Source organism: Urtica dioica, chromosome 5, assembly GCF_054948205.1.
Source record: "Urtica dioica subsp. dioica isolate 48M chromosome 5, U.dioica_male_clone48M_v1_H2, whole genome shotgun sequence".
Lineage (NCBI taxonomy): Eukaryota > Viridiplantae > Streptophyta > Magnoliopsida > Rosales > Urticaceae > Urtica > Urtica dioica.
The window spans coordinates 5,685,952-5,699,193 of NC_142760.1; the positions used below are offsets into that span (position 1 = coordinate 5,685,952).

The 13,242-nt window shown below is 38.2% G+C and overlaps 1 protein-coding gene across 1 annotated transcript; it reads right to left on the reverse strand.

Moving 5' to 3' along the window:
- Nucleotides 1–5,523: 5,523 nt before the first annotated feature.
- Nucleotides 5,524–6,015, reverse strand: LOC149394992 (uncharacterized). The gene has a single exon (XM_089614172.1). The coding sequence runs from the start codon at nucleotides 6,013–6,015 to the stop codon at nucleotides 5,524–5,526; it is 492 nt and encodes a 163-aa protein (XP_089470298.1).
- Between the last annotated feature and the right edge of the window lie 7,227 nt (nucleotides 6,016–13,242).

Below are 13,242 nucleotides of genomic sequence, written 5' to 3' on the forward strand. Positions count from 1 at the left end.
ACCCGGCTCGAGCGCGGCCACTTGATCTGGTCTTAGGTCGAACCGCTCGAAGTCTTTGGCGCTAGAAGAAGGAGGCTCGATAAATATTCACGAGCTCTCACAACAATATTTTTCGACTTGGAAAAAGAAAATTTTGAACATAACCCTCTGAATGTGATAATTGGAACCCAGGTTCCAAACACATTTGAGGGAGGCGCACAGTGGTGTAGAAAAATCAAGACTCACCTTTGAACAAGATCGCAGACTCAATCACAGAGCAAGACCGACGGGACTTCGGCATCATTGAGCCCGAGGAGATCGTCTATCGGCTGATAGACCATCTTGCAAGGTAATGGAACGTTAGAGCCACCATTGAGGGACTCATCGGCCATGCTCATAGCCTCACCCACTCAGGGGGCTCCGAGGATGAACGTGACTACGTTCACACGAACGAGGACGAGGGTGATCACACCTACTCTTGCACAGCCGAGAGCGACAACACTCCTGACCACGACATTGGGGAAGACCCCGATAATTGCGCTGTTTGGCGTGAATATGGAGATCACATCCAAAACGGGTCCGAACCGAGCCCACACTCGTACGCATCGCTGCCACGCATGAAGCAGGCCGCGCACGCCGCGCTGACACGCGCCCTCAACAAATCTTCCACGCATACCGCACATAGCGCATGGCGCAGTGCGCCTGCTTCCAAGAGGCACGCACAAGCCTTTTCGAACGCGCGTGCCTTGCCTCTGCTCAGGGGCTCCACCATAGCTAGTCGATACAAGAAAATACATGTCGCATTAAAGCAAATATCGAAATGGGCAAACTTTCTCAATGATCAATAATAAAGAGATGGCATTCAAACATGAAACGCAAAATGTCTCATAAATTAAATGAGTGACTGTTCCAAAATTCCTACAGAGCAATCATGTGCGATAGCTTGTACGCCTCATGTTACGTTACCCCATTATGACGCTTCATGTCCCTAAGGACTTCATTCAAAGCCAAAAATTACATGATGATAGTCGTAGGAAGCAATAAGACTTTGAAAACCGCGAATCACGGATAAAAATAGCAAAGCCTGATGACAACTCTCCCCCACTGGTGGAAGAATAGCTTCAGCTAGTGGATAAGTGTCACGACTGTGCAAACTTCACGGCGCCAAGCATATGGCCTGAATTGATCCCGTTATATAGCTTGTACGTCATGCGCTACTCTATCTCGCGATGGCGCTTCTTATCCTAGAGTGACTGAGTGATTTATCTTTTTGGCCCAAGTGCCTAAGCGATCTCATGCGTTAGCTTGTACGCCTTGCGCTACTTTATCCAGCAATGGCGCTTCTCAGCCCATGTGCCTAAGCCATCCCGTGCGTTAGCATGTACGCCATGCGCTACGCTATCCCGTGATGACGCTTCTCTTCCCAGAGTGACTAAGCAATTTCTCTTCTTGGCCAATGTGCCTAAGCGATCTTGTGTGTTAGATGTATGCCTTGCGCTACTCTATCCCACAATGGCGCTTCTTGGCCCATGTGCCTAAACGATCTTATTTCTAGCTTGTACTCCATGTGTTACTTTATCCCGCAATGACGCTTCTTGTCACAGAGTGACTAAGCGATTGCGCTTCTTGGCTCATGTGCTTAAGCGCTCCCGTGTGTTAGCTTGTACGGAATGTGCTATTCTATCATGTGATGACGCTTCTTATCCCATAGTGACTAAGCGATTGCGCTTCTTGACCCAAGTGCCTAATCGATCTTATTTCTAGCTTGTACGTCTTGCGCTACTCTATCCTGCGAACCTTCTTGTCCCAAATTGACTAAGCTACTACGCTTCTTGACCCAAGTGCCTAAGCGATCTTGTTTCGTAGCTTGTACGCCTTATGCTATTCTACCCCGCGATGAAAAAGACATCTCACCTAGGCGTACTAAAGATGCCCTACGAGGCACACCTAAGATGCCCTGAGTGGCGAACTTAAGACGCCCTACGAGGCCCACCTAAGATGCTAAAAGAAACACATTTAAGACGCTCCAAGTAGCGCACCGAAGACACCTGAAGTGGGTGCACCAAAGATGTCTCATCTAGGCACACCAAAGACGCCCCAAATGGCACACCAAGCCTCACCTAGGTGCACCCAAGACACTCTAAGTTGCGCACAAAAGACGCACCAAGTGGCGCACCAAAGACGCCTCACCTAGGCGCACTTACGACGCCTTACATAGGCGCACAAAAGACACCTCACGTAAGTGCACTTAAGATGCATCACCTAGGCGCACCAAAGACGCTTCTGTTGGTACATTGATGCCAACAAGAAGAGTAGTAGTTATGACTTATATACATTTGATGTAATAAAGTCTCACGAAGACTCTTGCTTGTAACTGCTGAATAATTAATAAAGATTTGAAACTTTCATTCATTCTTTCTTGTTTGTTTGAAGCTTTATAATGAACCTTAGTCTTTAATCCTTAAACAAACCTAACAACAAATGAAGAGTCAAATATAGATTTGCATGAACAAGCTCTTAAAGGTCAACTTAAAACAACATATTCACAATCTAAGGATCAAAGAGCTATTGATCTCAGTATGATTGTTAGGAAAACCTATGATGTCTGGTTATGAGACATAGAGAGTTGGAGACTCTATAGTTCTACTAGGTATCTTCTGAACATACTGAATTGACCAGTGCACTTCTAGAGAAATTATAAGAGCAAAACCGTCTAACCTCTTCTGTCTCAAAGTCACTATATATGAATTGCATCATGCTTACCTCAATCGTGAAATGAGACATGTCATTTCGTAGCTTACATATTCTCACTTGAGAAAGTCACAGTTCTAGATTCACATATCGTCATGTCATATCATATGAAACACATTCCAAACAATCACACACAAAAAAATTCACATATAACATAAATACTTCAGATCACATAATACTTAATATGTTTTCAAACTAATCCGTGTCGCAGTGAGATTATTCTCACATTCGTTTCGGAAAGTACGTCTGTTGGTCGTGGACGGCTCGGAAAAGCTAAGCGGCTCGGAACCTAATCGGTGGAAAAAAATTATTAAGCTTCTGTCGAAGGAGTTCTAAAGACAACTCAGGTTCTGGAAATTTATGAATTTCGGCTGAAGGTGTAAAATTACGAAAATACCCTTAGGGTCGATAAAATAAATTTTTGAAAAATAAATCTATAAAAATTACAGTAAAAGCAAAATAATATTTGGAACACTTCTTACTTCTGAGTCATAGACAAAATATGCCCAGATTATTTAGTAAAAATCAAAAGTATAAGAAAGCAATATTTAGTCTTTTAAAAACAAAAACTGTTTTGGAACTTTTCTTCGCACTGTTTGGATTTTATTGCAAATATATTCTGTGTGCATTCAAAAAATCTAAAATGATAATAAAAACATATAGAACTAGGTCGTGTACAAAAATTAGGTAAAAAAGAATTATGTAGGTATAAAAATAAGACATTTTGTTTTAAAATCAATTAAGGCGAAAACAAGTCCGCGCACTGATCGTAATGAATTCATAAAATAATATTCAAAACTCAAAAAATTCTATATTTTGAACCACAATTAAATAACATGTTAAAGTATACGCTGTAAAAAAATTAGATTAAAAAACCGTTTGTAGCTATTTTAAAACGTGAAATTTTGACACTGCTTAAAACTGATTTCTGAACAGGAAATATTAAACTTTATTTTTCATATGAAAAACGAAATAAAAGCATAAAAAAATAAAGGAAGAGTATGAACTGACCACGACAACTCTTGATGAGATAAAGAAAAAGAACTCGGAATAGAGGTAATAACATGTTTAGGATTTTTTTTTGTTGAAGAAAAGAGATGAAGATAGTAGGCAGAATTTTGTGAGCGAGAGAGAAAAAGTTATTATTTTTTTTTCTCATGAAAAGGATAAGAGTTATTTATAGGCTACGAATGCCGAAGAAAATAAAATCAAAACGTGATGAAAAAGATATTATTTTATTTTTTTTTCTTTCCTAATATCATTATACAGGCAGAAGACTCGTTTTTTCAAGTTCATACCGAATACTTATTTATTATTTTCTTTTCATATAACTGATGAGTTGCTATATTCAAGGCATGTATTCTTCTAGAAGCGGTGCAAAAAAAAACCCACTTGCTCCACACTACTTTCTCAAACCAGAGCCTGCTCAAAGAATTTGGGGGCCTAGGGCGAATGGTGAAAAAAGGCCTTTTTATAATTGTATTTAAATTAATTTAGATATATATATATATATATATATATATATATATATTAAATGGTAAATTGAACAAAACATTAAATATGTAATTACTTGTAGAGTAACTATTTGCACAACACAATGTAATTACAAAAAAAAAAAAACATATTACAAAATAGAAAACTAAAAAATTACACAAAGCCTACTTTTATTGTTTTTAAAAATATAACACTAATTATTAATATGTTGATAAAAACAAATAAAAACAGACATATAAACAAAAACTAACATTAAAAAAATAGAAAGCAAAGGAAAGAAAATAATAATAATAATAATAATAATAATAAGAGTTATAAAATGATAAAACTTGAAAATAACTTGCTATTTACAAAGATAGAACCAATTTTTTTTTTTTTTTTTTATCACTCTTGACATCTTTCTTCTTTTGAACTCTTTCTTCTTTTGAAAATAACTTGTTTTTTGTTTTTTGTTATTTGGGTATTGTAAAATATTTTGAATAAAAGAATTTATACTTAAGAGAACAAAATACCACTTTGATGTTGTAAAAAAAAAAAATTTCGTTTCTCAATACAATACTGTTGCAATTTTTTTATGTTAAAAAGCTAATAATAGGCTTTTGGGGCAGATGTCCTAATAATAAACGCAACTCTGGAATAGGCTTTGATTCCCAAATAGCTTATTATTAGTTTAGAAATATTAATTGGCAATAGAGCTGCCGAATCAGCTCAATAGGCTTTCTTGCTGATTTTTTTTTTTTTGGGATTGAGAGAAATTTTGGGCCTTATTTGTTGTTTTTCGACGTTCTCATCATTTTTAGTGGGCTTTTTCCAGAATTACGTTTTTTTTTAATTTCTACATAATAATAGCAAATTTGTAAATGGGCCTTCCTTGGGAGGGGGCCTTGGCTGTTGCCCCCCACACGAACGGTGCAAAATATCTCACGTATTCATACTTTGTTGCTTATTGTAGAAAATATACATGTATGTATACCTTACAAAATTGAGAAAAGAATATTTATTATTATCACCCACTTGTATATATATGTTGTTAATTGTTGCGTGAATATTTACACATCAACACACCTACACTTACACATCATTGATTAAATAATTAGCTTAAAGTTACACATAGGCTATATACGTATATATTTATACCCAAAATTCTAATATATCTTGATAAAAATAAATCCATAACAGGACTTCACTAATCTTTTAATAGTCCAAAGTTTTGGGGTGTCACTACTTATTAGAATTTTCGCCTCGAAAATTAACAAGAAAAAAAATCGAGAAAAACATAAGAACTCTTACTTTGACATATTAAATTTCTCTGAAAAGATCGGGGTATCGCGATCTCATGTTTTCTTCTTGTTCACAAGTAGCTTCTTCTATCTTGTGATTCCGCCATAATACTTTTACTAATGGAATTATCTTGTTCCTCAAAACTTTCTCTTCGCGATCGAGAATCTGGACAGGTTTCTCTTCATATGTCAAGTCTTCGTGAACTTCGATGGGCTCTTGGATTAGGTCGTGCGTTGGGTTGAGTAGGTACTTTTTGAGCATCAAGACGTGAAACACATTGTACACCGATGCCAACTCGGGATTCAAAGCTAAACGGTAGGCTACTTTTCCAATTCTTTCAGTGATCTCGAAAGGACTAATGTACTTCTGGCTTAATTTTACCTTCTTGCCGAATCTCATCACACCCTTGAGAGGTGCTACCTTTAAGAACACAAAATCTCCGACTTGAAATTTCAGTGGCCGCCTTCTCTTATCGGCGTAGCTTTTCTGTCGACTTTGGGCAGTTCCCATTCGATCATGAATTTTCTTGATAGCTTCTGTTGTGTCTCAGATAAAAACTGTCTTCACGAGATTATTTTCTCCAGCTTCAAACCAGTGAATTGAAGATCGATACTTTCTCCCATAGAGAGCTTCATCGGGATGAACCTGGCAGACTTGGTCAATCCAGTTAATAGAATGCCATGTAGTCTCACCACATTGTTAACGTATAACTCAGCCAACTTTTTCATAGAGTACGTGACCTTCATCGAGATGAACCTAGCAGACTTGGTCATACAGTTTACCACTACCCAGATAGCATCATAACCCTCAACCGTCTTAGGTAACCCAACCACAAAATCCATTGTGATTTGTTCCCACTTCCATTCGGGAACTTCGATTGGCTGTAATTCTTCGGCTGGTAGTTGATGTTCGGCCTTCACTTTTTGGCAGGTAAGAAGTTTATTAACGAACTTTGCAACGTCGCCCTTCATTCCGTTCCACCAGAAGTGTTCTCGGAGGCCTTGATACATCTTCGTGGAACCTGGGTGGACTGAGTACGGTGTGTCATGTGCTTCAGTCAGAATCTGCCTTCGAAACTCATCTTCGTTGGGTACACAAATCTTCCATCGAAGAAAAGCACATCATTCTCCGAAATGGAAAATTTTGACTCTTGGCTTTCCAACGCATCGTCTTTCAACTTCGACATCTCCAGATCACGTAGCTTCTTTGATCCTCTAAAAAAGATCTGAATGTAAGGTCATATTGGCTAATCCTTGTGTGACATTTTCAACTCCCAAATTGTTGATTTCATCAGTGAGTTGATGAGATAATGTTCGCATCATCGATAGCCTAGCCTCATCCTTCCTACTTAAGGCATCTGCTACCACGCTTGCCTTTCCGGGGTGGTAATGGATACGACAGTCGTAGTCCTTAACCAATTCTAGCCACCTTCTTTGCCTCATGTTCAACTCCTTTTGAGTGAAAATATACTTTAAGCTCTTATGATCGGTAAATATCTCACACCGAATACCATACAGGTAGTGTCTCCAAATCTTGAGGGCAAAAACCACTGCGGCTAACTCCAAACCATGAGTAGGATAATTCCTCTCGTGATTTTTGAGTTGTCGTGATGCATAGGTGACTACTTTGCCATTTTGATTAACGTAACACCAAGAATTGTCTTTGACGCATCGCTGTAAATAGACAAAGGTCCTCCATTTTCAGGGACTATAAGGATTGGCGCAGTGGTGAGTCTTTTCTTCAACTCACGAAAACTCTCTTCACATTTCTCAGTCCACTCATACTTCTTATCTTTCTTCATGAGAGCGGTGAGTGGATCAACTAATGTGGAAAACCCTTCAACAAATCTTCTATAGTAACCTGCTAAATCGAGAAAACTCCTGATCTCCGTCACACTTCGAGGTGGTTTCCAATCATTGACGGATTCTATCTTGGAAGGGTCAACGGAGATCTCATCCTTAGAAACCATGAGACCAAGGAAATGAACCCTATCCAGAAAAAACTCACACTTTGAGAACTTGGCATATAGCTGATGTCGTCTCAATGTCTGTAGTGCAACTCGTAGGTGCTCTTCGTGATCTTCGACATTCATAGAGTAAATCAGAATGTCATCAATGAAGACAATTACAAATTTACCCAAGACGTCGCTAAAGATCCTATTCATCATATCCATGAATGCTGCTGGGGCATTATCGAGTCCAAAAGGCATGACATGAACTCGTAATGAGCGTAGCGGGTGCGGAAAACAGTCTTTGGAATGTCGTCCCCCTTGACTCGTAACTGATGATAGCTGGATCGTAAGTCAATCTTCGAGAATACCTTCGCTCCCTTGAGTTGGTCAAACAAGTCATCAATCCTAGGAAGCGGATACTTGTTTTTTACGGTAACCTTATTAAGCTCTCTGTAGTCGATGCACATGCGGAAAGATCCATCATTCTTTTTCACGAATAAAATCGGTGCTCCGCATGGTGAATGACTTGGGCGAATGAATCATTTATCCAACAACTCTTGAAGTTGTGTTTGTAGTTCCTTGAGTTCGGCTGGTGCCATTCGATAGAAGGCCTTAGAGATCGGCTCCTTACCAAGTAGTAACTCAATCCCAAAAGAAATTTCACGCTATGGAGCTAAGCCTGGTAATTCTTCAGGGAAAACATCTACATAATCCCTCACCACTTGCACGTCGTTAGGAGTTGCTTCTACATCCTTAGTCTTGTCCACAACTGATGCTAGGAATCCATAGCAACCTTTACTTAGCAATCTTCTAGCTTGTAATGCAGACACTATCATCTTCGGCTTCTTGAGCAGTCTTCCCGTGAAAGTGAATCCTCTTCCCAAAGTTGGTTTGAAGGTCACCCTATTTCTTCGACAATCAATTACTGCATTATTCTCTTCCAGAAAATCCATTCCCAAAATGGCATCAAAATCTTTCATCTCTAAGACGATAAAATCGATCTTTAATTCATGATCATTAATTATTATCGGTACTCTTTTTAAACAGTATTCTGATAATAGGACATCGCCGGACGGTAATGACGTCCTGAAAACTTTCCCAGTTTTCTCTACACTTTTGTCTATTTTCTTAGCTAGCTCTAACGAAATAAAGCATTGCGTAGCACCAGAGTCAAACAATACTAAAGCATCAAAATGAGCTATAGGAAGCTGACCTGCTACCACATTCAAAGAGTTGGCTAGAGCATCAATGTTGGTGTAAGCGTAGATGCGACCTTGAGGTGGCGGTGTGGTCTTAGTTGTTGGTAGTGCTTCTAGTCGACCCTGGAAAATCTGCGGCCCTTCGATGGTAGCTTGCATGAAGTTGAGTATGTTGTCAATGGTGCCCACAAGAAGAGTTGTAGTGTGTATTTATGTACATTTGATGTCATATAGTCTTACGAAGACTCTTGCTTGTAATAGCTTATTCATTAATAAAAAGTTGAAACATTCATTCAATCTTCCTTGTCTGAAGCTTTATGATAAAACATTAGTCTTTAGTCCATAAAAAACTAAACAACTTACGAAGAGACAAATGTAGATTTGCATGAACAAACTCTTCGTAGTTTGCTTAAAACGATATATTCGCAATCTTAGGGTCAAAGGACTATTGACCTTAGTACGATTGTTAGAAGAATCTATGATGTCTGGTTATGAGGCATTGAGAGTTGGAGACTCTATAGTTCTTCTCGGTATCTTCCGAAGGTACTGAATTGACCAGTGCACTTCTAGAGACAAGATAAGAACAAACCATTTAACCTCTTATGTCTCGAAGTCACTATGTATGAATTGCATCATGCTTACCTTAATCCTGAAATGAGACATGCCATTTCACAGCTTACGTATTCTCATTTGAGAAAGTCAGAGTTCGGACTCACTATGTGATTCCGAACAGGGCCTATTGGTGAAGTACTAAGTTGTGAGAATGTCATGAGTAACTTTGTGAAGTTCTCATAGATATGGAATTTATGTACAAGATTGCTGAAATGCAATGTATGTCACCTCATGCTTTGTTCCTTGGAGTGTGTGAATAAGTACTTGCTCTTTGTCTAGGTTAGTAAAAAACTGTTTTTACTTGAAAAGAAAATTTTTAAAATTCCGCCGCTTAATGAAGCGTTAAACTTTTTCTTAAACCCTAGATCAATTCCAACAGAGTCGTCCATTCGGGTTGGTCTGCTGATACTGTCCATTCATAGAGGAATTTGATTTCGGACAATCTTTGAGAAAGTGACATGCTGACCACACTTGAAACATGTCATGGTTCCCTTCCGGCACTTTCCAAGATGCATCTTTCCACAAGTCTTGCATACTGAAAAGGTTGTTCCCTCTACCTTGACCTTGCTATTGGCGTTACCATTACTTCCAGGATGGTTTCTTTTCTTTCCATTCCCATTCCATTAGACTTGTGCCTTGAAGCCTTGACTGTTCTGATTAGACTGGGGATTTCCTGATTGGTTTGGCTTCATGTTGTTGGGTCCTCTGTTTTGACCTTTCTCCTCTTTTCGAGCCTTGTAATCTGGGCTCGTTCCCCCTTTACTTGGATCAAGTGGTACTCAGCTCGCATGGCACATTCGAGGTAGTCTGCGACTGTGGTAGATGACTGACTTCCACTATCAATGGCTAGGGCCAATTCCGGTTGGAACATTCCCATCATCCTCCTAACTATTTCTGTCTCTGTTGGAACCAAGTGAGGACACAGTCTGGCCAATTGATTGAACTTACTAACAGCTTCAGTCACATTCATCGTTTCTTGCTTAAGCTCTGCAAACTCATTACGCTGAGTATTCATCGCTCGCATGTTGAAATACTTACTGTTGAACTCCTTGATGAAGTCTTCCCAAGATACAGCGCATGTGTCTCTTCTAGCTGCTATTGTCTCCCACCAGTATCGTGCATCCTTCTTCAGAACAAAAGACGCGCATATGACATTCTCAAATTTGGAGATATTCATGAAGTTGAAGATCTTCTTCATCTCTGACATCCACTCATCAGCCACTAAAGGATCAGTCAATCCTTCAAAATCTGGAGCTCTCATCCTCTTGAACCTTTCGAAAAGATCACCAGCCACAACAACTTGGCCCATCTGAGGTACGCCCTGAGGAGGTGCTAGTGGTGCTTGTTGATCATTTCCCACATTTCCATTCACTTGGGGGAGGTGGTTCCTCAACTCTTGTATCTCCAGTTCTTGGGCTTCGATACATTGCAGCAATGAAGTAATGAGTACCGCAAGATCTGGCTGGGCCGCTGGCTGATGTGCGGGGACTGAACTGTTGGGATTCTCTGTAGCTTCGCGTTGTTCGGGAAACGGAGCAGCATGATGAGCGTATTGCATTGGGACATCAACGGCAACTCTGCCTCTTCCTCTACCTCGGTCTCGTGGGCTGCCTCTACCTCGTCCACGAGCAGCTTGAACGTTTCCATCTAAGTATAAAAAACGACTAAGATATAAAAAAAGTGCTAACTTACTTGAGTAGGGGGAAGCCGTGCGATCGATAGCGAAGGGGGTCGTAGGTTCGTTGCTCTGATACCAACTGTGACGACCCGACTTTTCGGACCGTCGATTCTAAAACGGACTCTTGATCCTCTGTTTTTTCAACCGGAAATTAGGTTTATTCATTTTTAAGTAAATACGTAAATCAACGAGAAATTCTTACTTATCTTACTTTTTCAAGACTTTAGAAAATTTGAGGTAATTTTATTTTAAACATAACTTGGAATATAAAGTTTGAAAACTCGTGACCTAAAAATAAATTTTCATTTAAAAACTTGATGAATGAAAAAACTAAAAGAAACCGAAGTTGCATAATTGAAAATTAAAACAAAAAATATGATTGAAAATAATATCATACATAAAATCATAACCTTTAACGAAATTGAAATGCATAACTTAAACCATGAAAAATAAAACCTTGGTTTTGGATTGTTTAAAAACTAAAAGCAAAGCGGAAGTCTTTTATTTTTTCATAAACGGCAACCATAACCCAACCCTCTCGCTATCGCCGCCGCTAACCCACCCTCCTCACTTGTTCATATGTTGTTTACCTACAACACGGACGGATATACATAGATGAGTTAACGCTCAGCAAGAATAACAATAACTCACAAAACATAAACTGTAAAAATGCATGAACCAATTATTAGTATTTTAATTTAAACCGTGACGTGAGATACCCTATTAAAAGTCTATCGTATTTTAATTCTGGGGTCCCCTAGAATAGCCGTACCGATTTCAGTGTATACTTTGAAAACAAACCATGGGGCTGCGACCTCCCATGGAACGCCCCGTCACATACATAAACATATAAGGAATTATCTATGTGAGCCCGTAATTGGGCTCGGGAAATTTCTCTAGTTACCTCCGTAGTTAGAGGTGGTACGACCCTCTTGCTTACTTAAATTATTAATCGTGTTTATTACGTTAAATGCATGAGCGACATAAGATATAAACATACATTATAACATAGCTAGAAGAATAAGACGTGCTATAGATATTCTAATACACATCATAAGATAACATAAACTCACATATCGTCATGTCATGTCATATCAAACACATTCCGAACAATCACACACACAAAAACTCACATAACACATAAATACTTCAGATCACATAATACTTAATATGTTTTTGAACTAATCCGTGTTGCAGTGAGATTATTCTCACATTCGTTTCAGAAATTAAAGCTAAGCGGCTCGGAACCTAATCGGTGGAAAAAATTATTAAGCTTCTGTCGAAGGAGTTCTAAAGACAACTCAGGTTCTGGAAATTTCGGAATTTCGGCTGAAGGTGTAAAATTACGAAAATACCCTTAGGGTCGATAAAATAATTTTTTTAAAAATAAATCTATAAAAATTACAGTAAAAACGAAATAATATTTGGAACACTTCTTACTTCAGAGGCATAGACAAAATATACCCAGATTATTTAGTAAAAATCAAAAGTATAAGAAAGCAATATTTAGTCTTTTAAAAACAAAAACTGCTTTGGAACTATCCTTCGCACTGTTTGAATTTTATTGCAAATATATTCAGTGTGCATCCGAAAAATCTAAAATTTGGACTAGATACCAAAAACATATAGAACTAGGTCGTGTACAAAAATTAGGTAAAAAAGAATTATGTAGGTATAAAATAAGAAATTTTGTTTTAAAAACAATTAGGGCAAAAAGTATACGCTGTAAGAAAAAATAGATTAAAAAACCGTTTGTAGCTATTTTAAAACGTGAAATTTTGACACTGCTTAAAACTGATTTCTGAACAGGAAATATTAAACCTAATTTTTCATATGAAAAACGAAATAAAAGCATAAAAAAAATAAAGGAAGAGTATGAACTGACCACGACAGATAAAGAAAAAGAACTCGGAATAGAAGTAATAAGGTGTTTAGGGTTTTTCTTTGGTAGAAGAAAAGAGATGAAGATAATAGACAGAATTTTGTGTGCGGGAGAGAAAAAGTTATTATTTTTTTTCTCATGAAAAGGATCAGAGTTATTTATAGGCTACGAACGCCGAAGAAAATAAAATCAAAACGTGATGAAAATATACTATTTTATTTTTTTTCTTTCCTAATATCATTATACAGGCAGAAGACTCGTTATTTCAAGTTCAAACCGAATACTTATTTATTATTTTCTTTTCATACAACTGATGAGTTGCTATATTCAAGGCATGTATTCTTCTAGAAGCGGTGCAAAAAAAAAAATCCACTTGCTCCACACTACTTTCTCGAAAAAAAATATATACACACTA